This window comes from Pagrus major, chromosome 15, assembly GCF_040436345.1.
Source record: "Pagrus major chromosome 15, Pma_NU_1.0".
In the NCBI taxonomy this organism is placed as follows: domain Eukaryota; kingdom Metazoa; phylum Chordata; class Actinopteri; order Spariformes; family Sparidae; genus Pagrus; species Pagrus major.
Window position 1 is genome coordinate 12401971 of NC_133229.1, and position 24810 is coordinate 12426780.

Below are 24810 nucleotides of genomic sequence, written 5' to 3' on the forward strand. Positions count from 1 at the left end.
CTTCCATCAGTTGAACCATGTGAAGTCTGAATTCTGACTTAAGCCAAAAGCAGTTTAAAAAAGCCACCAGTACATGATCTTTTAACCTCTCTGCAAGATAATAGTTTGCCTGCATAATCAGAGGTTCTTAGTCAGTGGAGTACTGTAACTAAGGGCATGTACTCAAATACTGTAATTAAGTACAGTTTTGACTCTACTTGAGTATTTCCAGTTTATGCTATTTTAATCTTCTTTCCATCCCACTACATGTAGGGGTCAAAAAATGTACCCCTTATTTCACTACATAGCCTTGGCTTAATTGACTTTTTACAGATTCAAACTGAGTAAAAAATAAAAATCAACAAATTATAATATGTTATCATCAATGTTGTTATAAGTACCCAAAAGTCAAACTTGAGTAGAAGCAAAGATATCATGTCTAAATATTACTTTGGTTAAAGTGAAAGTCATCCACAGAAAAAGTATAAGTATCTGACATCAAATGTACTTAAGTATAAAAACTAATTTTATGTAAATGTACTTAAGGATCAACAGTTAGAATACAAGTAAATTAGACAAACTGTATACTTTGAATCATCCGATTATCAGATCAGATATTCAGCAATTTTCTGATTATCAGGATTAATCTTTAGTAATAAATAAATTTAAAAATGGGATAGGCTAGTCTGCATAAAGAGTACTTTAAGGTTTGGTACTTCAAGGGTATTTTGATGCTAATACTTATGCACTTTTGGTAAAATTTTGAATGCAGGACTTAACTTGTAACGGTGTTTTTACACTGTATTATTGCTACTTTTACTCAAGTGAAATATCCGAATACTTCTTCCACCACTAAGCTTAGTATTTGAGCTCTCCATGCCTGTGATGCACTCAGTTGCTTCTGAGCTTCTCTTTACACACATCTGTCTTCTGCTGTAAACCCACAATGCATTTAACAATGTTCACATTCAGACTAAAGGTGAAAGTAAACACAAATTAATAGCACAGATCCAGAGGACGTCACCCGGTGCAACATTTGAGGCCAACTTTTCCCGTCTCCTCCAGGTCTTTATGGAACAGTGCATTGCTATGACATCACAGATTTGAGGATTAACAAAACTGTTTTCTATTGTTTCTGGCTATAGGACCCATATGTGAATATTCACTTACAGAACAAAGCCATCTAGTATAGAGCATCGATTTCAAGGGTTTTCTGCTTTAGGGGAGAAGGATTTTTTTTCTATAACTTTTCTTAACCCATCTCCTCCTACGTTCATCTAGCATGTTTTTCCCAAGGACTGCGTATTGCATTTAAATTCCATCTTGTAAAAAATATCACTTTGTTGTTGATAGGGAAGGAAAAAAACACAAACATCCTATAATATCCCGAGGGCAAACAAGTGTCGACTAGACCCAATCTGACACATTGTGAAAACACATTTATCATCCATCTATAATCCTTCCTGTGCTAATCAAATGATTACCCCATACCACGAGAATTTAGAGTTCAATGCTAATTGCTAGGTTAGGTTTCTGTTGGCTCAGGTGCTGCATACTCTGCGTGCTTACCTTCACGACTCTTACGCAGTCTGTGCGTGAAAGGGAACAGCAGGTCTTTAAAACATCAACAATTAAGCTGTTAAGACTCGGTGAATATGAGCAGTCTCACCACAAAACAAGCCATAACACCTTTTTTATTCAGCGCAGGGGTTGTTGAGATTTAACTGCATGTCAAAGAAGTAATTGTTGCATGATCTATTATTTACAGGAAGGTTATCATTTACTTTGGAGATGAAAGTGTTGTTACACTGAAGACATTTTATAAAAACAGTTCACTTTGGAACGCAATAAAGGTGTCTCTGTCATCTTTAAAATCAGTTCAGTGAGTAGTGTAAATAATCATGTGTCAGGAAACGTTCCAAAGGGAAGGCTCAGAACATTGAGAAGCCTGTCATCTGGATAATTAATCAACCTTCCTACTCTGAAACACGTTCAGGAAGTTTTCATGTGTGGTCTTTTATTGGGAAAAAAAATACAATAAAATTCAGCGGTTTCAGAATTTAAGTGTAGCAATACACCAGAGTGGAACACTTCAAACTACAATTTCCTTATAATTTCCTTAAAACTACAACTTTATGGTAAGAAAGTAAATTACACATTTCTACAATAATAACTTCAGCAGCATTTTTAATCAATAGTTGCTGATATTACTTTATGAGAAGCAAAAATGCCTCCATAAAATGTTATCACTGTCTAAATATAGACATTAGTATTTAGGATGACTGTGTAAAAAAGCTGTTTTGATCTAAAAATGTACAACTATTTTCAAAAGTTAATGCAGTGAAACTTAACTTCATTATATAAAGGTACATTACACAGTTCTTGTGCAATCATTTCATTTTATGTATTTACAAATACATTTATTCAGAAATATTTCATATCGTTACTCATCTGAAGACGCACAAATAAGCGTGCTGTAAACTCACAATGTTTTCCAAACATATACAAAGTGGCAGCTGCCAGACATTTGGCCCATCTTCTGCTGTGAGACGCGGGTGTTTACTCTACGTCCTGCCTTTATGGGTCTGCTGCAGCGTGGACACTTCAGACTTAGTTTTGACACTGTGAAATGAAGGTGTCAGGGGTCATATCAGCTGTCCAGCTCAAAGTCTGTCTCATCAGAGAGGTCAGGCTGAGGGGAATATTTCTGCCTTGAGAACTTGAGACAGAGAGTGTCTCCCACCTCGTTCAGATGGTGTAGCACCTGAGGAGAAAGGAAAACTCTCAGAAGGTGTGTGTATAAAATTCATTTGGAAAAAACAACCTCTCTAGTCTCAGAGAGGTATTTTATGTTGGTAAATGTCAATGTGTGTGTGTGTGTGTGTGTGTGTGTGTGTACCTGGTTCAGCATGTCTCTGGTGTGTGCTGCAGACAGACAGAAGCGAGCTCGGGCCTCTGTAATCGGCGTGGCTGGAAAGCCGACTACCACAACGCCAATTTTCCTCTCTAGCATTTCTCGAGCGAAAGCCCTGTCCAGAAACAATAAAAGAGAAACAACTATGAGTTTTTATTTATTCTAGTACACAAATGACTGTCGAGACAAAAACAGAAGTCCAACCTAAGTTTAGTTTGTTTTGTTCATATACTGTATATTTTGTATATTTGTACATGGATGAATTCAAAGTTGGAAGGACCCAATAGGGCATTTATATGCTATGGACTCAGGCTATGTCTTGTATAAACACTAGTAACTTGAACAGTTTTTTTTCCTTCTAAGTGTTACTGAAATGACTAAAGATATTGTATGGTATGACAGTTGTATGTGTGTATGTGATCATGAATACACTTCCAACACAGCTGTGGACGATCATGCAATTTTAGGCTGTATTTCAGCACCGTGTCACTTTATGACTGGATTGTCTTGAGAAAGGTACTTGTGACCGAAAACGTCAGACTTTTTTAATAAATCATATGTGGGATATGTGGGAATTGACCCTTTTTTTCAATGGAATAAGAAATTCTCTGACTCCAGGAAATGGAGTCATCTGTAATTTTGTTATATTATATTCATTGAAAACGCTGAATTAAAATTTTGTGAACATTACATTTCCCATTACACTGCTTAAAACATTTAGCACCAGGATTGTTTCTCCTCTTTATCTGACACCAGTAGCCTATAAAGTCACTGGCACTTGTGCGAACACGGCATCAGTTTCTGAACAGTTGAATAGCAAACAGAATCAGGCATTGATAGCCACCTACCAAATACACATTGGTACATTTCTCACACTACTTTTACACTTTTAAGGTTTGATGTCTCCAAAATGCACAGTGACAACCCACAAGCCACCTCAGAACATTAATATCATGAGGAACATTGCTCCTTCCAGCCTGTCCAAATCTTTAATTATCTGATCATTTCTGCAAAGCATGATAAATTAAAAAGAGCATGTAACTAACATTCCAGAAGGGCTAGAAGCAGCATATCCGATGTCTTCTTACTTTAATGAGGCAGTGAATAATACTTCATTTTGGAACTAAGTGGGCAGTTTGGAGGATTCAAGCCTTAAAATGTTCTCTGAAAATGATTACGTCAATCTGTAAGAACACACATTTACGGTATCTTTTAGTTGATTATTGATGTGTGGGTAGTGCTCCACACAGATGTCAGTGCAAGACTTCAATGTAATGAAAGCAACCTTAAGATCTATTGCATGTCATTAAGACAATGGCTGTTCAAAAAGAAGTAGATTCAATATATAGCTCCAGAAATGTACATTATTTTTCATATAATGAATGCACATCTTTGTTGTTACAAGATTAAAATTATACGGATCTTGAAAATGAAATGAAATAACAAAAAACAATATTGAAATTGTTTTCAAAATGTCTCAAAATAATGATTGGAGACTCACTTTTTTCCCAGTCACCATCAATGCCCATGAAAGCTGAGCAATGTAAAATCAGAAGCTACTTCTGTGGCTGTATATGATAGTAGCTTCTCATTATGGCAATTACTGGATATTCATGGATATTAACAGTGACTGGCATTGAAAGACACTTTATACCAAATTGATTATACCTGAGTGGCTTGAGCAATCCTGGGTAATACATAATCAATACCTGATGTTGCCTCTTAAGTGGTTACAGAAACCAGAGTCTACACAGACAGTCTACACTACTGATTCATGGAAACTTTGGAGCGTGTAATATGGCAGCCATCCAAATCACTTAGAGATGAAACACTATCAGCTGACCTGAAACTGCTCCTGACAACAAGGTATAATGAAGTTAATATTTACTCTTTCAAATGCATAATAAATAAACTGGTAATCACACTCTGAAAGAGAGAAGAAGTGTTTTTGGGGAGAGTTGAAGTGCACTTACACCACTTTGCCTGGCATGTAGAGCAGGATCGGAACCACAGGTGAGTCATCATTGCCATAGATGATGAAACCCATCTCCTTCAGCCTGGCCCTGAAGTATCTGGTGTTCTCTGCCAGCTGCCGTATCCGTCTAATGCCTCAAAATTAAAACAAGGACACCACCAGATGTACATGAGTAAAGTACCATCTCACTGCTCTTTCCAACCATATTTCCGGTGTCCCCCTATGGGGAGGGACATCACCTGTCAGTAATAGTTAATGTAGTGTGAGTTCTATTCAGTGCCATCTCATCCTGATTCCTGCACCTCCATCTGGGCCATTCCAGCCTCCACTATGAACTTTGTCATTATTGCAACTCAGCTGCAGCAGCAGATGGTTCAGTTTTGGTACACACGTTGCCAAAATGAGGGTTTGCAAATTGGATACGATGGATTTCGCACAAAATGAGTGAATGTGAACTGCCACTGGAGCGTAGCCATGACTGAAACTGAATACAAATAATGCTTAAGTATCACATGTAGCTCAGATAAATGTATTAGAAAACGAATCAAAGGCAGCAGAGGCGGCCTGCCCTGCTAACCCCCTGTGTTTCCAAATGATGTGAATCACTGGGGAGCCTGGTGCTCTGTGGCTGCAGCCGTGTTTGGCACGGCCCAGCCTTGGAACACAGCTCTGTTTCCCCCTGATTACCTGGAAACAGATTGGCAGTTCTTTCATGGGGATGTAAGAGAGCACTTTAAATCCCCTTATCTCAGCAGAGAGAGAGAAGGGGAAAAAAACATAACATTCAGGCATCTGCCAAAAAGCGCAGGCCCCATTTTGTAAATTGTTTCTCTCTGCTAAGATAGAGGGCACAGAGGTCAAAAACCTGCTGGCAGACAGAGAAATCATATGAGTAGGTGAGAATGTGTGGATCTTGCTGTCTGGCCGAGTTTCTCCCTATTTCAGAGCTGTTGCCACCAGTTTGCTTTAAAGTGCGAAATTCAACATCAGTGAGAAAGATGAGGGGGACAGAGGAAGGCTGAGAGAAAGAGGTATGAAAGTGATCAGGCATATATGCAAAGAGTATGTGATGTTTCCCCTCATGGTGGGCTTTTATAGTTTTGTGATGGACATTAGAGCTGATGTTTTGAAAGACTGTTTGCAGCTCCCCCCCTCATTTCTTTAAGACAGGTCAAGACTGATTTTTCCACAACAGCTATTTCACTGGGCTACGTCAGATGCAAAGCATGTCTGGTTCAGAGCCAGATGAGAAAGTTAATAATCTCTGCATGAAACTACAATATACCTCAACCATCAGACGCCAGGCTTTAGTCCTTGGAGTGATTAGCCCATTACAGCAATCTAAGACACAAGTGTGTATTCTTTTATGTCTCACAGTAAACATGGCTGCCTAATTTTGCCATATTGTGTAGAACTATCCTCCATTTATTTACTATATATGCGCTATCTCTACTCTAATACGTCTCTTTTACAACTAGGATCACAACTACAATAACTCAAGACGAATTGCTCTGGCAGTACTGCGACTGGTCTGGTAATGACTACTTCCCTGCCCTTGTGTCTGATGCCATTAAAGCAGAAACTTTTCAGAGGTACAACCTTCCTCACAACACACACATGAAAATGATTTCCTCCACGTTGGGGTCACGTGTGCTCATGGACTGCACGTCCTCCCTCTTCCTTCTGCAGACCCCCGTAATTGCAACCACATTTTCTGACCAAGCAGCTGTTTGTCTTTCCCCACAGGTCTGGACTTACTCCTAATGTTAACATTGGTGCTGTCCTCTGGATTTGGTTTGCTATTGTTTCCATAAAAAATTATATAAAGAGGTGTAAAGATTTTTACAAGCCAGACATAATATTTGTCTCTGTAAAGAACATCGGGTTTTGACGAGTTTGTTGGCAAAAAGATTGAGATTGAGGACGACGTTCGGACACTCACCCTCTGTGCTCCCGTCTTTTCCCATGATGCACTTCATGGCGCGTATGATCTGCTCAGTGACAGGGGGGGTCATGGCTGTGGCGTACACTGCACTGTGGGAGTGACTACGTAGGTAGTCCACCAGCTCCTGCAACATAGTGTCACACACATAATCATCAAACTTTACAGTATTTTATGAAGCAGTTGTAAAGGTTTATGAACGTCAGTTACAACTTTATAATGGCCATCTAAATATTTATAAATGAACTACTACAAAATATTATAAACATCAGTTGAGACTTTATGATAAAGTTACTTATAGATGGTTTATAAAGCATTTTATTGTTTGTTAACAGTGAAATAACTCTTCATTGATGTTTAATCAATACTTATACCAATACCGTAAATAAACCATTTATTAATAGTGGTTATTAAGTGTTACCTTCAGATCTTCTATGCAACAGTAGTGTGGCCCTGCACTAATATTTTAGCACCACTAGAGCGAGCTCACGTATAGTCAACACCTGAGAATCAATTAAAATACCTCAAGTCATTTCACTGTCACTATGACTATCTTGGCATTGCCTGTAAAACAGCTCTGGATCCTTTCCTGCTCACCGCTTTGAGAGAGCCAGAGCACTAATTCAAGAAAGAACCAATGCTGAAATGAGCCAGAATGAGGACCATCGTGCTCATTATTCCTAAATGTCAGCAGGAGATTAATTCTTGTAGGAGAAGAGCAGGATTTCAGGAAACCAATTCAGTCATGAGTCCCTGGAGCACGTGTGTGTGTGTGTGTGTGTGTGTATAAGTGGTCCGAGGTTGGGAGCAGGGCCTGGAGCCATGTGATGGGCTGCTGCTCGGTGGCGGCTGTGTGGTGGCCAGCGGGTTAGGGGTGATGACACGAAGCCGGAGATGCTGTCTGGCCACCATTTCCACTCACTCGCCATCTGTCCCCACTGGGCGGCGGCTGCGGCTTCCTCACACACACATGAGGGGAAGGGATTTTGGTGGAAATGCTCAGACGCAGGATAAGAACCTTGAAACAACCTGACATCTGTTTTCGTTTAAGGAGGAGGGGGGGATTTTCACCGCTTTAGGGCCCCGCAGGATTTTGGTGCGACCAAGATAAACCAGTTAAGAGAACATGTCCGAAATCCATCTCAGGTCTGCGGCGCGGCCTGACAGCTCAGAGTGTTTCCTCAGCCACTCTGCGGCCGTAATACTGATGTGGTGATACACAACGCCACAGAGTAGGAGCGGTGCCAGAAGACCACATGCACTTGTACACACTTGGTTCTTCAACGGATGCATTTAATAATCTTATTTCAGTGCAATCCAGGCTTTGAGCAAAGAGTCAATGAAAAAAGCTCCCTTCATGCAAGGTTGAAGTGAATTAGAAGGAGCTTGGAGTATATTTATTGGGGTATTTATTTTTGGAACGCTCATAAAATAGCTCCAACATGACTGTTTTCCAGAACACATCTGCGGAGCCTTTTGTCGGTCGACCCGAATCCACTTAATGTAGGCTTTGGGGGATTTCACCACAACAACAAATACGTCAAATCTAAAGGCTTTCTCCCTCGTTCCTTGCCTGTTTCTCTCAGGAGTTTACTACAGCCAGCTGTCAAACAAGGCAGAGTGTTCATACTTCAAACATCATCACGCTTGTTAAAAGTCATCCTGTTAAATCTGGAGCGCAGTTCCGACGCCTGCCACAAGAAGGGGCTGGCCCTCTGCCAGCTTTACCTTCTTATTATGGCAGAGAGGGGCTGAGCCGACATAAGGCGAAGGCAGGAAGGGGTCCCTCTCTGAATACCTAATTCAAGCAACATGGCCGTTTCCTCTGTTGCTTTCTAATCAACTCCTACAAAAGCGGTGCGGTTATGTACTAAAGTGTACTTTTTAATGGAGTAAAAAAAGGAATTACAAAGGCCCCGAGTCACAGCCTGGGGAACATTTGTTGGACACATGAGAGCTACAAGGGAGGTGGGGAATGTGTTTGATAGACTCCCATACATCTTCAAAAACAGACCTGGATAAATAGTAGTTAAAAATATTTAGTATGATGTGTTTTAATGTTGTTCCACAGACAATGGTTTCCAGGTTGTTTAAACAATGTCAGGAAAGAATCAGAAAGTCAGTTCAGTTATTTGATTTTCTGAGAATAGTAACATACCCAAGGCTATTTGAAGAGTTTCAGTGTGATTAATCCCACCTACATATATCTTGGCGCTCTTTGAGTCCAGGGGGATTATTTTTGCATAGCAACAAGACTAGTTTCTGCTTGACTGCAGAATCAACAGGTCTGCATCAGTGTTTACAAGTTCAGTCTTAAACAGGTGTGCTATGAACTGAGAGAAATGGAGTGAAATAAAAACAGATGATGGACGTAACTATAATCTAAAAAAGGCAGGGTTGTTACTTGGCTGATTTGGTTTAAAAATAATAGTTAAAAAAGAAAACACTTTCTTTTCTATTAGCTGTTGTGCCATGACAGGACAGGTTGCTGTTTTATATCAGAGTGTCCAGTCTGGGGTGACTCCTCCAGCAGTATTACTTTAATGCATGTGACCCCCCAACCCCTCTGGAATAAACTCCCAGAAAGCCAGAGGTCCGAACCAACTCTCAATTGCCTACGCCTCTTTCAAATTAAATTTGGATCTATTCATTCATATCTCACTGTAATTTTACACCTTTTAAACCCTATTAAATGTTTTTTAAGATGACCTTGTGTTTCTCTTATCTTGTTTTATGTAAAGCACTTCGAATTGCCTTGTTGAAATGTGCTATACAAATACCCTTGCCTTGCTTCTCTCTCCCCACATTTTCATCCGCTCTCCTACTGCCAACTATCTAATAAAACCAGAAAACTTTTTTCTGACCAAGTATTCTCAGGAGGCCTATCTTAATCATGTGGTTGAAAACCAAGTATAGAATGATATTCTGTCTCTGCATCTCCACATTTATATTGACAACACTATATGAAAATTAACTACAAATGAAAGCAGAGAGAGCTGAAATAGAAAATCTAAAGATCCACGGGAACCTTTTTTCCTGCGATATAGCCTCCAGCGGCCCCAAAGCTCTTGGTGAAGGTACCCATCATCACATCCACATCAGCTGGGTCCACACCGAACAGCTCGGTCACGCCCCTCCCTGATGGTCCCACTGCTCCGATGCTGTGGGCCTCATCCAGGTACAGATACGCTTTATACTTCTTCTTCAGTGCGATGATCTCGGGAAGTCTCACCACAGAGCCCTCCATGCTAATGATGGAGAATCACACAAACAAAGATACTGTTACATAAGGACAGCGAGGACACACACATTTAATCAATTATAAACCAAACACTCGAAGTGATTATATTTAAAAGGAAAAAAATCTGACCCCAACCTCACTTTATCTGCTGAAGAGCATATGTAAATGCATATTACGTAATTTCACATGTCCCAATCTTCTAAGAATCCTTCTGTTGGCCTCTTTCACTTTACTCCCACCCTTCTCCCATCTCTTCCTCCCCTCTGATGTGAGCCTTTTAAGGCTACAAATAGACAGAATGAGTGAGTGTATAGCTGGGGAATGGAGCAATCCCAGACCTGCTATCCTTGCTATGGCTGACAACGTCTGCAGCCCAAATGACATAAGACAGGGTTTCACCAAGACCGATGTGGACATCAAAGGCAGGCCTAGGATCTAGCTAAAGCTTGCTTACTCTTTATCCGAGCCTTTTGAAGTTACAGGGCGACATTTCTTGAATGTCTGAGCCTGACATTAGGCATTATTGCCTGATATAGGCAGTCCAATGATGTGCAATTAAGTTGTCTCTCAAATTACCAGCATTGTTGTGGAATTACTGGTTAATTAATACCAACTGATAGCCATGTTCAAGGTTTTCCTCTTCGTTTGATAAGAGGAATGCTGTAAAGCTTACAAAAATAACACGTTGACTGAAAGCCCAATGAATATGACATTTTTTCACTCATAAAGCATTGAAATGTGGGGCGCAAGTGAGGGCAGAAAGAGGGAAGAAAGGAGAAAAGAAAATGGCCGTGATAAACAGTTGGAGCTGGGGGTGTAGCCAAGTCAATCTCTGTGGCTCCATTTGGCCTTGATTTGGAGCTAATGAGCAGATGGAGAGGGTCACTAAGACTCAGGATAGCTCACTGCCGGGAGAGACACACAATACCTTTCTCCTCTCTCCAGTAATCAAACAGTACCCAACCATACACCCACACACTCACACACACATAGAAACACACACACTCTATTATTCAAGGGTAGAGAGGGAAGCAATTGAAAAAGGGACTATTACAGAAACTGCTAAACACAGACTGGACTCTCTCCTCAGGTTACAAATGAAGAATTCTACCTGAGCCTGACCAGCTGGAAGCCCATACTTCCACAGATTGATACAACTACTTCACTGACAAAAGATATGTGCCTGTGAGAGAGCGACTACTCTAGTGTGTGTGTGGGTGTGTGTGTGTCTGTGTGCTGTATAATGACAGCTGACCTATAGATGCCTTCTACCATGATGAGGATCTTCTTCCAGGGCCTGTGGGTCCGTTGCTGTCCCGAGCAAACCGCATCTCTTAGCATCTTCTCCAAGCTGTGCATGTCTGACATGTGCACACACACACATGCACACACGCACGCACGCACGCACACACACACACACACACACACACACACACACACACACGAGTGAGAAGGAAAGAGAGTGAAAAAGCAGGCAAACACTCAGTAATCTAATGTAAATTTAAACTAGGGCTGGACGATATGGCCTTCAAAGACTATCGCAGTATATTTTTGGTATATCGTGATAAGTGTCAATATTTTTTGACCAAAAAGTCTGATACATTTATTTTTTTGACCAAAAAATATTGACACTTTCAAAACATTGATTTTCAAAATTACTTTTGCTAAATAATCATCTGTAATGTGGATATAGTGAGTAAATGGCATAAGACAAGTAAGTAGAACAGTCTGGGAATTGCAGAAAATGATATCACTTGACTGTAATGCAGCCTTTAAAACCAGAAAAAGACAACAGTTACGCCATATCATGCTATATCGATATCCAAAATCTAAGACGATATAGTCTCTTTTCACGATAACATCGATATATTGCCCAGTCCTTATTCAAGCCTTATTTATGGAAAAAGGCAAAGAACTATTAGTATTTAAGTACTGTAATATGAAATCACTTGCAGCTAAACATTCTATAGGTGCAAAGCAAAAACAATATATTGAGTGTAACAATACTCAAATCATAGCTTTCAAGGAACACCAACTAAAAGCAAACAACAGTAAGTAGAGTCATAATTTCCACAGGGCAGGGCAGTTCACAGAGTACACATGGCACTACTTTATCTGCTAGAAACACCTTTCACAAATCACACACAGGAAATACCTCTACAGTCTGATGCTAATGAACACCTGCAATGTTTGTATCAGAGAGGATTACTAACTGACAGGAATGTGGGTTTGGCCAAGGGTCTCCTCAGTGCAGCCTGCATGGATGCTTAACGTTAGGATTGAAATTTTGGGCTTCAACAACAGCAATTTCCCAGTGGCATTTAGAGCTCCTGACAGGTAATGGTGATGCTCTTAACCAGCAGATGGCAGTATTGAATAGCTTTAGTTAATAAGGAGCATTATTCAAAGTATAACTGCAAGCTGAGCAGGGAGTAAACCTGTCATAGCTAATATTCTATCAAACATGATCAATATTGCTGCCTCAACACAACACAGGTTACTGAGGAGGCAGCGGTTCTCTTTTGGTAAAATCACTTGCTCAACAGAGCAGAGTACACCCATGACACACATATCTACACAGAGGAACCAGACAGTGAAGGAGCAACCCACGGTGGCTTGCTGTGTTCACAGTCAAGAAGGATGAAAAGATTATTCCACAGTTAGGCGCTGATTTAAGATAAGCCACGGTATCAGATACTGTATGACTGTGAGGAGGAGAATCGTACTCTTGGCCTCTTTGCACAAGTCACGTGCATACGGTTGTGAATATCCATAACGTGCTATTATCTTTACACTGAGCCTTGGGGTGCACATACGCTACTAGATGGTCCTCCCAATAAATGCATTTCATTATTTGAAAAAATGCGCATGGCAACCTTCAACAGGAATGTACTTCATCTATGACTGTTTGAAGTATTACAAACAAACAAGCCAGGCAATGTTAGACTGGACTAACCTGTTCATTTAGTCTGTGGTATGAAACTCTGTTAAAGATACACTACACAAATACGGTTAACAAGTAATGTCAGACATTTCAGACACATACTTTCATCCTTTGTTGTGGCTAAGCTGATTGGTATGACCCTCTAAGTAAATATTGGTCTTGTACTAATAAAAGAGGATCTGGTGCTGAAAGTATAAAGGCAGGGAGGGGTCAGCTCCTCTGTGCCTGAGGGCTCTTTGCCTTTAGACAGACCTCTGGGATCAGCTTGGAGAACCCATAACTGACTCTGCTTGTACCTGTCAGGACACATTTGCTGCCAGAGGACTGGCTCATTTGTCCTGTCTCCGGAAAGAGCGGTGGATCTTTCCAATGCAAGCACACTGAATGTTGTATCACTCATGCTTAATAATTCTCCCTTATCATCTATTGACAATATGTAATTTGACAGTATAATAGAGAACAGATGACATTTCGATAAAAATAAACTTCTGTTTTACTGCTCTGCTGCTGATGCAGTCGTGACTGTAAACTGAACCCATTTCATTAAAGCGTTTACATTTGCTGCTCTAAACACAGAATGTTAAGTAGGTCTTTCCAAAGGCAAATCCTGTACCGCACTGAAAGCGATGTGTTTCTCACAGCAGCAACAGTTTGGAACAAATACAAGAAAAAAACTGGATGATGTGAGCAGCAGTGGCTGAACAAACATGAATCAAAACTTCATCAACAAATAATCTATGGCAAAATGCATCATAGCGCTTCCAACAATGTTTGATTAGCAAACTGAAACAACACAGAGCTCACTGCTTGCTGTAAATGATGCTGTGTATTGTGTTGCTGTAATGTAGAAGATTTATACTTATGTTGAAATGAGAGAGTTGCATGACTTACTGTTGTGTTTGAACACCCGGATAGTTGCTCCTGACAGTCTGGCCCCTAAGATGAGGGATGTGTGATTGAGCTCATCGCTGAGTATCAAGCAACCCTGGAAATCAGCGGAGAAAGAGTAACAGACTTCACATTTCCAGTATTATAGCTGAATCACATGTTCCTCCATTCTTGAAATCAAAACATTTCTGTATATACGTAACACTGACTATCCGGCAGGAATCTTTGATTACTGATAAGATATTTGCATCATATATGATGATATTTTGGATTTAGTGGTCTATACTTAATAAGAGGGCCAACTAGATTCTCCCTTGGGTATGGAAGAAATGAATTAGGTACCGTATATGGATGAAAATCATAGCAGTGTGTGCTACCACCTATATGATTTGTGATTGGTTGTTTTTTTTAAATATATTTCAACATTTTGTTTTGTTTTGTTTTTAGTTTATAGTTTTGTACCGAGAGGATGTACTGTAAAATAGTTGGCCAACTCAACCAATTACATGTCAGCCCACTCCTCTTGCTCCACCCCCATCCATGCCTCAATCGTAATCACCTCCATCTATGTCCTCCGTGTGCGATGATAGCTGCATGTACTGCACGTTATGTCATTTTTCACTTCTTTCATGTCTGATGAAGTTTCGGCCGACAGACACATCACAATTTTCATAATGTATAGCACTTCATATTCCATACAAATTAGCATGCAAATGAATTCAGCCTTTCCACGAAATTCTCTCCAGTACATTAGCATATTTAACACTGAAGCTCTAAGCATTTGACTGCATTAGTTTGAATGAACTCTTGTAGAGGGGATGTTGACACCATCTCAGTGACAGATACCCTCGCTCTGGCCTGGGGTCCAGCTGGCCTGCTCCCTGGTCAACCAGCAGCTGTCACTCTAATGTAGCTCTGCCTGCACAGCAAAGCCTGTCCTGGCACAGCCTGTCCCTGTAGGATAGAGTTGGCAGTGTGGGTTGACCCCCCAGCCCCTGCAGGGTTACTGTGGGGGCTGTAGCCTAAGGGGCTGCTACACCTCTTGGTCTGCATAAACGACCCCGTCCTCATCACTTAAACAGTCAACCTCCTCTTCCCTTCTGTCCAGTCCAATCACAGATATTCATGCTGTTTGTTGCCCCTGGTAACCCAAGGCTGTCTGTGTGAGCCAGGCTGGTGTGCCGACAGGCCAGAGTATGGGTAATCATACCCTTGAGTGGTGCTCTTAACAAAACCTGCCCGTCCTTGTCTATGTGTCTGAAAGCAGCTATGCCCAGAGCCTCGTCCTCCTGGCTACTGTAATGTTTAATTATGATTTTAATTAATGGGGGTGGGTCGGGAGTTGTTCGCAGCTGAATTTAGTTGACTGTTATTCATTAATTTAGGCCATATGCAAGACAGGAACAAAAGCTGGGGCTAATTAGATTAATTTCTGCTGCGCTGTGAAAATTACACCCATTTACAGTAGGATTTCCTATATACAGTGTGTGGCATTTAATGTGGAAAATCACAAACCTTGCCAACAAGTGCTGGAATGTTCATTGAGTTGGTGGCGAAACCCATCCCATAAGTCATGGAGGACTCTACTCCAAGGAAATTGGCCACAAGTTGCTCCAGCTCTTCATGGATGCTTAGGTTACCTATAGGACAGAGGTCACAAAAGGGTAACAATCACTGTACTTGCTGGTTTATCTGGTAGTCCATTAGTCCTTAGGTGTTCTGGTCTTTGTCATCCAATCACACATTTTGACAGAGATGAATAAAAAGCAATACACCCAAATGCAAAAGCCTGGACTGCCAGCACACGTGTTATCAGCTCCTTTCACTCTAGGGCTCTAACGAGATTTATAAAGTTTCAAGATGTGGTAGATTTGTAATTTAGTTCAACTACCTCTTTTCATCCCAGGTAATTTCAAGGCAAGTGCAAGGTCTAAAATGGCCCTGCAGCACATTTTGCAACTGAGACAGTGGTTATAACCCAATGTGACAGGTGGGGACCAGAATTCATTTAGAAAATTGGCTAGATTGTAATCTGTCACCTGACATGGTGTTTTTCTATTTTGTGCAATAAAGGTGGATTTTTTGGGTTGTCTCTGGGGGGCTTTCAGTACTGCCCTTGCACTCGCTGGTATAAAAATAATTAATGTTACAATACAACAGAGAGAGATAGGCAGAGAAAGGTTCATATACACTGTATTTTATTTCTGCTGGCTCTTGGCAATGTTATATATATGCACGGTAGAAATATACTCTAACAAGTGTGTCCAATACATTTATCACACACTTTACTTACTAGAAAGTTACTGTAGTAGTTACTTGTTACTATACTATAGAGACTAAAGTTACTCTCTAAATACTTCCAACTCATCAGTGACTTATTAATGCTAATGAGTGTTTTAACAATACAGAACATGGGTTAACAGTAAGGACTGCTTGGTTGCCTGGGGCAAGTAAAATGCCATGTTTGGAAAGAATGATACCCATTGTTTATTCCAGAGATGATAATGGAAGATGCTTAGGAGTGAATCGTCTGTTGAGAGCTGCATATGTGCAGTACTGATCAGGCAGCCTCAAGAAAATGGCAGTGGGTTAAGAAGTGGGGGAGAAGAGGAGTTTAGTTGGGTGGCGTTTGAGGATGTGGGTAAGATTCCAACTATGTAATGTGCAGTTTGCCGCACATTTAAGAGAAAGGTGGACAAGATTGAACATGACATTTTACTTTAGTCTTTGCTGTTGTTTGATAAACAGCTAATAATAAAATCCGTAAAAACCGACATTGGGCAAGTGGATTTCTGACCACTTTCCCGAACTGTAGAGTAAAACACATTAACTCGGACCATGCAGTACAGTAGATAACCCCATTAATTTTCAATATCTAAGTGGCTGTTTTTGTAGAGATAAAATTGCAAACATTACAGCAGATACACAATGAAACTCTGAATAAAATATGTATATTAAAGCAATATGTGTATTATCGTAATAATCATTTAATTATTATTTTACTTTTAATTTTTTGAAAGAATACGAGATCAAATTTTTTTGTCAATATCGCCAATGTGAATAAAAATGAAGCTGAAGGCAATCCTCAGAAGAAAACTAGAAAACGGCGCAATAATTGCATATACATGGGATACTAATTATTGTACTCACAATCAATAACAATCAGTAACCACAGAGAGCCGGCATTAAAAAGTTCAAACAGCCTGAATGTTTCAGGAAGGACTGGAAAATGGGTATCGACTGATGTGTATAAAACCATAATACAGTGAAGCAGCTCTGCCTTTATGGTGATTCCCATGCAGAGCTTTTCATCAGGCCTTGCGCCAAGTCAAATCGATTCATACATTTCCTAAACCACTCAGGCTCACAGCCCCTACTGCCGTGCTCAGCTTTTTTTGATCAGACCGTATCGGCATTTGCTCTCTATATAGAACATTTTATTTAGCCGGGGCTTCTTCGAGATGCCCTGCCTCCTTATTGATGTGTTAACCTCATAGCACTGCTCTAGGTCTGAATACTCTCAGGTAAGGGTGAGTGGAGTCCTTAGTAGATCTCACTCACTTTGCTTACCTGAGTTAACTGTCATGTGCATCTCATTGAGCTTGGTCAACTGTCCTCTGAATTACCAAAAAAAAAAGCTCTATAACTATTTCCAAGGTTTTTACTGTAGAGGGACAATAAAGATTGTACTTGCAAATCTTCAAGCTAAACCTGTCTCTTTTATTGTAAACGTGTGACTGAGGTTTTTCTTCAAAGCCTTTACAACAAGACAACAAAAAACCCAGCCTGGAAGAGTTAATAATTTCTATCACCAGCCTCGATTGAAGTCTCAACAGACCTGTGCAGCAATTACGTTTTAGTTTTAAAATGTAAAACAGCCCTGTTGCATTGGGGTATTACTGGACACATACTTACAACTACATGCTTTGTAGCTGCACTTAGTATTTCTTGGCCATTCATTTGAGTGACATCATTATTCAATTCACTGTATGTTAATGATTAAAGGAAAAGTGGGAACAGTGAGCCATCCATTAAGACAAATCCATGAATGTTTGACATGACTGTTTATTCACAGGGTGTGCTTTTAGTGCACTTTGTATCTACACTCACATCAATAAAAAAATACCTTCAATTGCACTCTGTGCACCTGCATGTTTAGTGTTTGTGGGAGAATGTTTTATAATTTTTTGTAACTTTTGAAGAAGAGATTAGATCAAACACTTAAATAAATAGACTGCTGGTAATTTCAATAAAATCCCATCCAGGAAAATTTGATTTTAAAGGTTTTCTGAGTATCACAAATACAAATCACTACATGTGAACTTAAACACTGGTGATGCTGGCGTCAGTGCTACTACAGAGATACTGGGTTCTTTAATAATTGATGCTTAATAAGGTCTCATTGGAGAAATGCTTGTTATTCCTTAACCCTGTTGGTGAGCCAGCTGAAACACACATTACAAACCCGGGGAAAAACAGTCCCATTTTGAAAGAGAAATAAACATATAAATAAATCACATAAATGAATAATGGATGTTGCTGAGGAGTATGTGTGTGTGTGTGTGTGGGAGTGGCTTGCACTTGCACTCTGACATACGTATAACTTGCGATCACATGCACTTTAATGCCTCTGGTTTTCTCTGTTCTTGTCAAACCACTGATATCATGCAACACTACGCAGCGACTCAACCCGCTCTGAGCTTGAATGTCAGCTCACTTTCTCACCCTGCTCTCAGTAGATACACAGCACAGTGGTGTCATGTGCCACAAACTAAACATCAGTGATGGAGAGAAAAGGAGCTTCTTTTCTCAAGAAAACTTTGCTAAGTCTGGCCTGTTCAATGAAGTCCACAATGTTTATGGTTTTGACCATAAACAGATTTCATTGCTATGCCAGAACATGTGATCCTTGTGCACGCAGCCAGTTAAACACCATCAGAGGCCGGGTTGAAGTTCAGAGGATAAAACACCATTTAAAATTAATCTGAAGCTACACAACTCACTTTCTGATCCCTGCTGTTCGAACACTTCCATCACAAATGTTGCTCTTGCATCCAGCCTAATGTCCAGGGTGTTTCATGATGTTACATTCCACAGTGGTATCATTTCATTCACTCCTCAGTGTGGACCAGTATGTAATGATCTCAGCTTATGCCCAAATGGTACATTATTCAACAAAGGGTGAATAATTCATATAACATTGCAGCTACTGAAAGATAATTAAACACGCGGGCAGTATAATTCACGAGAAAGGTAATAAATGAAGGCATATGTGATGAGGGAGATGGAGTTTTATTTCCAGTTTGATACTAAACTTATTCAGTGTCATCACTGCCTACCAGAGACGCTTAAAATAGATGCACATATAAGACATTTGAAGCACTACCATATGCACTTTAACTTTAATTGTGAAGTGGACACTTTTTACCCAAGATAAAATGAATGCCCATGTTGAAACTAGCGCAAGAGGACAAGTACCAGACAATCTTTTTTATCTGTACAACTGAACATTGACCACAAACTCACCTACTTCCTGCCTTGTGCTGCAAACCCCAACCCCATACTGGCGTGTTTTGTCTGCCACAGTTTTCAGGAAATCAGCATTGTTCTCAGCGAAGCCGAGGTAGTTGTAAGAGCCCATGTTGATGACATTGTGTATCGTCCTCCCGGTTAACCTGCAAGCATGTAAACATTAGGAATCACTTAGCCTCTCTATTTTTTTCTATACATACACACTCTCAGAGATCGGATTACATATTATAAAAAGTAATCAACATTAAATTAAATGTAATTGCTAATCATAAAGTTGTTCATTAGAAGCAATTATAACAATGTTAAAGGTAAACAGCGACCTGCTGTGTAAGCAGCATTTGTTTTCTTGTTTTCTTTGACATTTTTTTTAATCAAATATTCACAACTAATTTTAGTCAGAATTGAGAGATTGTTCTTCCCTATGATATGTAGGTAGACAAGTTAAGGTACACATCACACCAGTTCACACAGCCTGTCAACAGTGTAAAGCCTCACTGTACATCAATATCAGAGTATTTAAAGAGTACTGCTCCATTTCATCAACTGACCTACTTCTTCTCACTGCTCATGTACGCACCCCAACCGCATGTTTTACCCATTCACAGCACGTCACCACATAAGACAACCCGACTGCCCCGTTTCTACTTTTTCCTAGTCACATTAAACCTCTTTAAACATGTAATCCATGCCTACCCCTCTTTACCAATTCATAGTGTCATATCTCCTCCCCATAGCTCTGTTAATATTCCTATTCATAATATATTCCATGAATACACAGCACGTCCCTGTGCAGCATAGAAAAATCTAAAATGTATCCAAGAAATTCAGGACTGAAATACACTTGCTGAAGACACATACCCATGGTATTTAGGTTCCATCTTTCACTATTAGCTCACAGAGGAAGAGAGATGATTGTGATCAAAAAAATACTTGGTCTGTCTTAAGCTTATCTACAGTATGTCTATCATAGATGACTGGATTACAGTACCTGAAAGTCCAGTTGTAGTCGTCAGATACCCTCTCCATCAGATCAAAGACAGGTCCTGGCAGGCTGCATATGGGACGGTTCCAGTTATCTCGTACCCTCATGTACAGGTTGCGAGTGTAAAAGTTCTCAAAGTCTTGATAAAGCGGTACAAAATCCTGAAAGCAATGAGAGACATTTTCACACAGTCAGCCAACAGCAGGATGTAACAGAGTGGTGGAGCAATAAGAGCAGGAAAAGGGACTTCTTGAATTCTGATCATGCAGATCACACTAAAAGCTATAAAAGCATGAGAACATAAAAACCCAAACAATTCATGGCAACACTGAATGTTAGAGAAAGATTTCTCTTCTTGATACAAATTTAAGCAACTTGGAACTAAAATTCTCCACATTAGCTACAGTAAAAGGTGTTTTTTTCACTCAGTGGTTTCAGCATTAACAAGAAAAACAAATATTTTCTGTTTGAAAATTAAGGTCAAAAGTAAATAATTTTGTGACCAGATACATTTCCTTGCCCACCCTTCTCACTGTAGTTTGCCAGGTAATCAAGGGCTCCCCTATATAGTGCATGATTTTCATTTGATGCTAACCCTCTAAGAGCAGTTCATTAAATTGTGTCCAACTGACATCCCCAATGACAATGATATTTACCAAGGTTACTTGGGCCTTTGCCTTCATTATCCCCCTTTGTGTATCTAATCAATACTGTAAATGACGAACAAAGAGAGCAAACTTCCTAGTTATTCCTCCTAGAGGCTGTTTTATTGTCTCGGCCTACACACATATTGCCTTACCTTGATAACAACAAAATGTTGTCATGGCATTTGCTTTTATAAGATTACAGTATTTTTAATAGAAGCCACACAGAACAAGTCATTAATTAGTACCAACGTATCTCAACTATTTTTGGGTTTAAGAAATCAAATCTTTGGTACTACAATGGCTCTAATTTGGCAGTGCTTGTGCCTTATCTGGAATCTAAAACACAGTAACAAAGAAAGAACTTGAATCCTCTGAGATTTAATTAGGTCTTCAGCAGATATTCTCTGTGGTGTCCTGTCTCACCCATGGCAACATTATAGTGCAGAGGCACATGAAGGAAGAAGGCAGAGAGAGAGCTTAAGAGCAAAAATTGAAATAATTAGGGGGAAACAAAATGTGTTGACACCCAAGGCATGCATGCTTCTCTGCTCCAACTGTCTGCGAGCATGTGTGTGTTCGTACAGTATGTGCATGTGCCGAAAAATGCCTATGTTTGCGCTGATTGCATGTTTCACCTACCTTCTGTTTCTCTCTTTCCTGGGCGAGGTGGCACTTCTCTAAGCCCACGGCTCTGAGGAAATCTCTGAAGTAGCCAAACAGGGTGACAATGCCAAAGCCCAGGTATGTCATGACAGCCACGTACATGGGCGCCTGTTCAAAGGACTCATGCCTGTGCTGCCTGGAGGCAGCACCAGTCCCTGGGCCATTTTGCTATACAACAAGAGAACCAAATAGGCTGTCTTACATTGCAGACAAGACAAAAGGGAACAATGCTGTTTGAATAAAAGTGGCTTGATTTGAAAGGAAGGGTTGTAGTTTACACACCAATTAACCTAAATAAAAAGGAGACAGACAGTGGTCTACTGGTGCACATACAGAAGTCACTAATATTATTCAACACTGAAGCAACAATAACTGGACAACGATCTACAGTAATGTCACACAAAACAAAAACTGCAAAAATAGTGTAATTGTGCCTTGTTTACATTCAAATAATAATAAAATGCGTTACATTAAGGGGTAACTTTGTGGACACCTTGATTTTGAGTATATAGACCAGTGTGACTGCTACAGCTGTACCTGATGAAGGGCCAATTTGGACTCAAAACATTGTACTTTTTCTAAGTTTAGCTAGTTAATAGAATTTAAAAATGTTTAAACAGAGTTTAAAGGAAGTACAGTGAGGCTTTGGGAGGCGGGAATCACCCTGTAACAGTGTGAGTAAGCTGTCATAATGCAAAATTGTCAAAGGATTTAAATGTGTACTTGAACTAACTAACATTGCTTGCTGCCATTAAGCCAACTGTGGAAATGATGCAACTTGAAGAGGAATTTACCAAAGTTATCTCAGCTATTCAACAGAGCTACGTTCCGAAGACAGGAGTGGCAGCACCAGTCTTTTACAATTGCTAAAGAGTCACAGAGCTAACCTCTGTTAGCAAGATAAACTGTCACTAGATTCCATAACTCACCATTGTTATGAAGGTATATCCACAATTTACAAAGACATTTCTGTCCACCTTGAGTGGAAAAATATTCATAAAAACTCTTTTTTCAACCAAAGACTTCAGCCGACCGTGACCAAACTACTTTTACTAAAAGTATGAACACCTTGTTGCTTGTGAAGGTTTGGCTAATTAAGGACCTTAACGGCCGTAGTAGGCCTTAATCAATATGAGATGAGTCACTTCCGGCTGCCGTTTTTGTTTGCTTGGACAGTTGCAGCTTAGATATCGAATTAAATCGAATTTTGTTTTTGTGCAGCAGACGAAATATATATATATTTTCTTTCATTTGTACGGTAAAGTCTTGTGGTTTGTGGACATAACTTTAAGCAGCGGTAAGTGTTGATGAACGCATTTGCGAGTGGTTTTGAAAAGTCAAAGTTAATGCTAGCAAAAACTGATGCTATGATGCTAACAATTAGCACTACGTCAGGAATGTCAAAAGTGACTTGTGGATAAGATTCAAGATGGAGGACAGCCGATACGCTCTGAGATTATAATTCAAATACACCATGGGGAACATAAGCCCTTATTTATCACTTTTAGTTCAATACCAGGAGTAATGCTAATTTAGCTAAATTCATTAACGTTACTTGAGTGCCATGCCTCTAAAGTAAGTTGTTGGACTAGCTGAAGCGGTCAGACGTGTTAATACATTTCATCACAGCCATCATGAGTTATTAATATGGAAATTACGTGATACAAAATCAATAACACATAGGTCAAATCAGAAAAACACAGTGGCTTTAAATTCAAAACACCAGGTGACTTGCAAAGACAAACTGCCAACAGATAATTAACTAACCAGTCACTCAACAGTCAAAATATATGCATATGCAACAATGTAAAGGCAAACATCTCCACAACTAAAGCCCAGGGTGACTGCACCTTCCTCACACTGTGCTCAGCCGTGAGGCAAAGAAACCTGCTTTTGCAAATGGGAAGAATTTCAGGGCGGGGTCGCCGGTTCATTTATTATGTTTACTGTGCTCTTTTTACAACAGAGGAACTTAACAACTTCCTGGTGCACGTCACCGCTTTTGGTAGCACAATATACGACACAAAAAGCAGCGTGAGACAATTATTTGTTACGTGCTTATTACCAACGAGAGTAAATATTGCATCGCTGTGATTTTGTGAGGTGAGCAGCCAGTGGGTCACGACGTTTGCCTACGTCACAGAGGTGGCTACAGGTATTGAGCCCTAATGAAGACAACACACGTACAGATTCAACACTATCTCTTCAAGAAAGAAGTAGAATACTTGTCACAGGAACTTTAAAACAGGTTCAGAAAATAATTTGCTCAAGGAATATTTTTTCAAGTAAATCCAGCCGCTCATCGACATACCTCTCTCTTGTTGTGATAACCATTTTTCTTGATGTATTCGCATTTCGGTCCATTCTCGTTCAAATGTGATTTCAAGTTGCCGCTCGCCGCAGTTCTTGCCATGTTGCTGTGAGCACAGCGGCGACTGTCTCTCCTCTGTTTGACTGTCACAGGTAATAAACCGACGAGCCTTACTCAACTTAGGAAGGTGACTTCCTCCTCCTGTTGCTTTGGCTCAGCCTCGTGATTTGTTAGTGTGATTGAATATCGCTTCTCCAAAACACACACACAACAAAGAGTCACACTTCAGTTAACGGATTGTTTCGTTATCGTGTAAATGTGTCAACTTTCTCTTCCTCTTTGTCCAAAAGTGAGATTGTGACAAACTCAACTGCAAATGTCATACTGTCTAGTTTGACTCATAAGATATTTTTGAAGAATATAGTTTTATCATAACTTCTGAGTAGTGGAAAGTAACTAAGTGTATTTACCTTATAGTGTAATTACTGTACCATACCTGAGTATTTCCATTTACTGTACCTTGTCCTTTTTACGTACTTAAAATTAATCTCCTCCAACTCAGCCACCTACTACAATAAACTGCTACTTACTAATTGATGCCCCTGTATTAACAATCCAATTATACAATGTATGCAAATATAGACCTCAAAGGTGCCATTTTGCTGCATAACAAGTACTACAACAATTGTTACTTAAAGTGCGTTTTGCTGATAATACTTCTGCACTTTCACTGTAGCAAGATATTAGAACAACCTATTGCACTAGGTTTGTTTCTGCTGCATCAGCATCAGA

General features: G+C 40.0%; 1 protein-coding gene across 1 annotated transcript; it reads right to left on the reverse strand.

Moving 5' to 3' along the window:
- Nucleotides 1–1975: 1975 nt before the first annotated feature.
- sptlc3 (serine palmitoyltransferase, long chain base subunit 3) lies at nt 1976–24259 on the reverse strand. Its single transcript, XM_073481227.1, has 12 exons — nt 24019–24259; nt 21684–21875; nt 20404–20558; nt 19410–19558; nt 15399–15523; nt 13887–13980; nt 11307–11412; nt 9839–10058; nt 6811–6937; nt 4867–5002; nt 2879–3008; nt 1976–2743 (listed from the first exon to the last, which is right to left on the reverse strand). Exons 1-12 carry the CDS (start codon nt 24118–24120, stop codon nt 2630–2632), a joined length of 1650 nt encoding a protein of 549 aa, XP_073337328.1. The 5' UTR covers nt 24121–24259; the 3' UTR covers nt 1976–2629.
- Between the last annotated feature and the right edge of the window lie 551 nt (nt 24260–24810).

Coding starts and splice junctions, on each gene's coding strand:
- sptlc3 (XM_073481227.1), bottom strand. CDS start 24,120: ATGGCAAGAACTGCGGCGAGCGGCAACTTGAAATCACATTTGAACGAG. Junction 11,413..13,886: donor CCGGGTGTTCAAACACAACA/GTAAGTCATGCA, acceptor TGCACATGTCAG/ACATGCACAGCTTGGAGAAG. Junction 2,744..2,878: donor CCAGAGACATGCTGAACCAG/GTACACACACAC, acceptor CTTTCTCCTCAG/GTGCTACACCATCTGAACGA.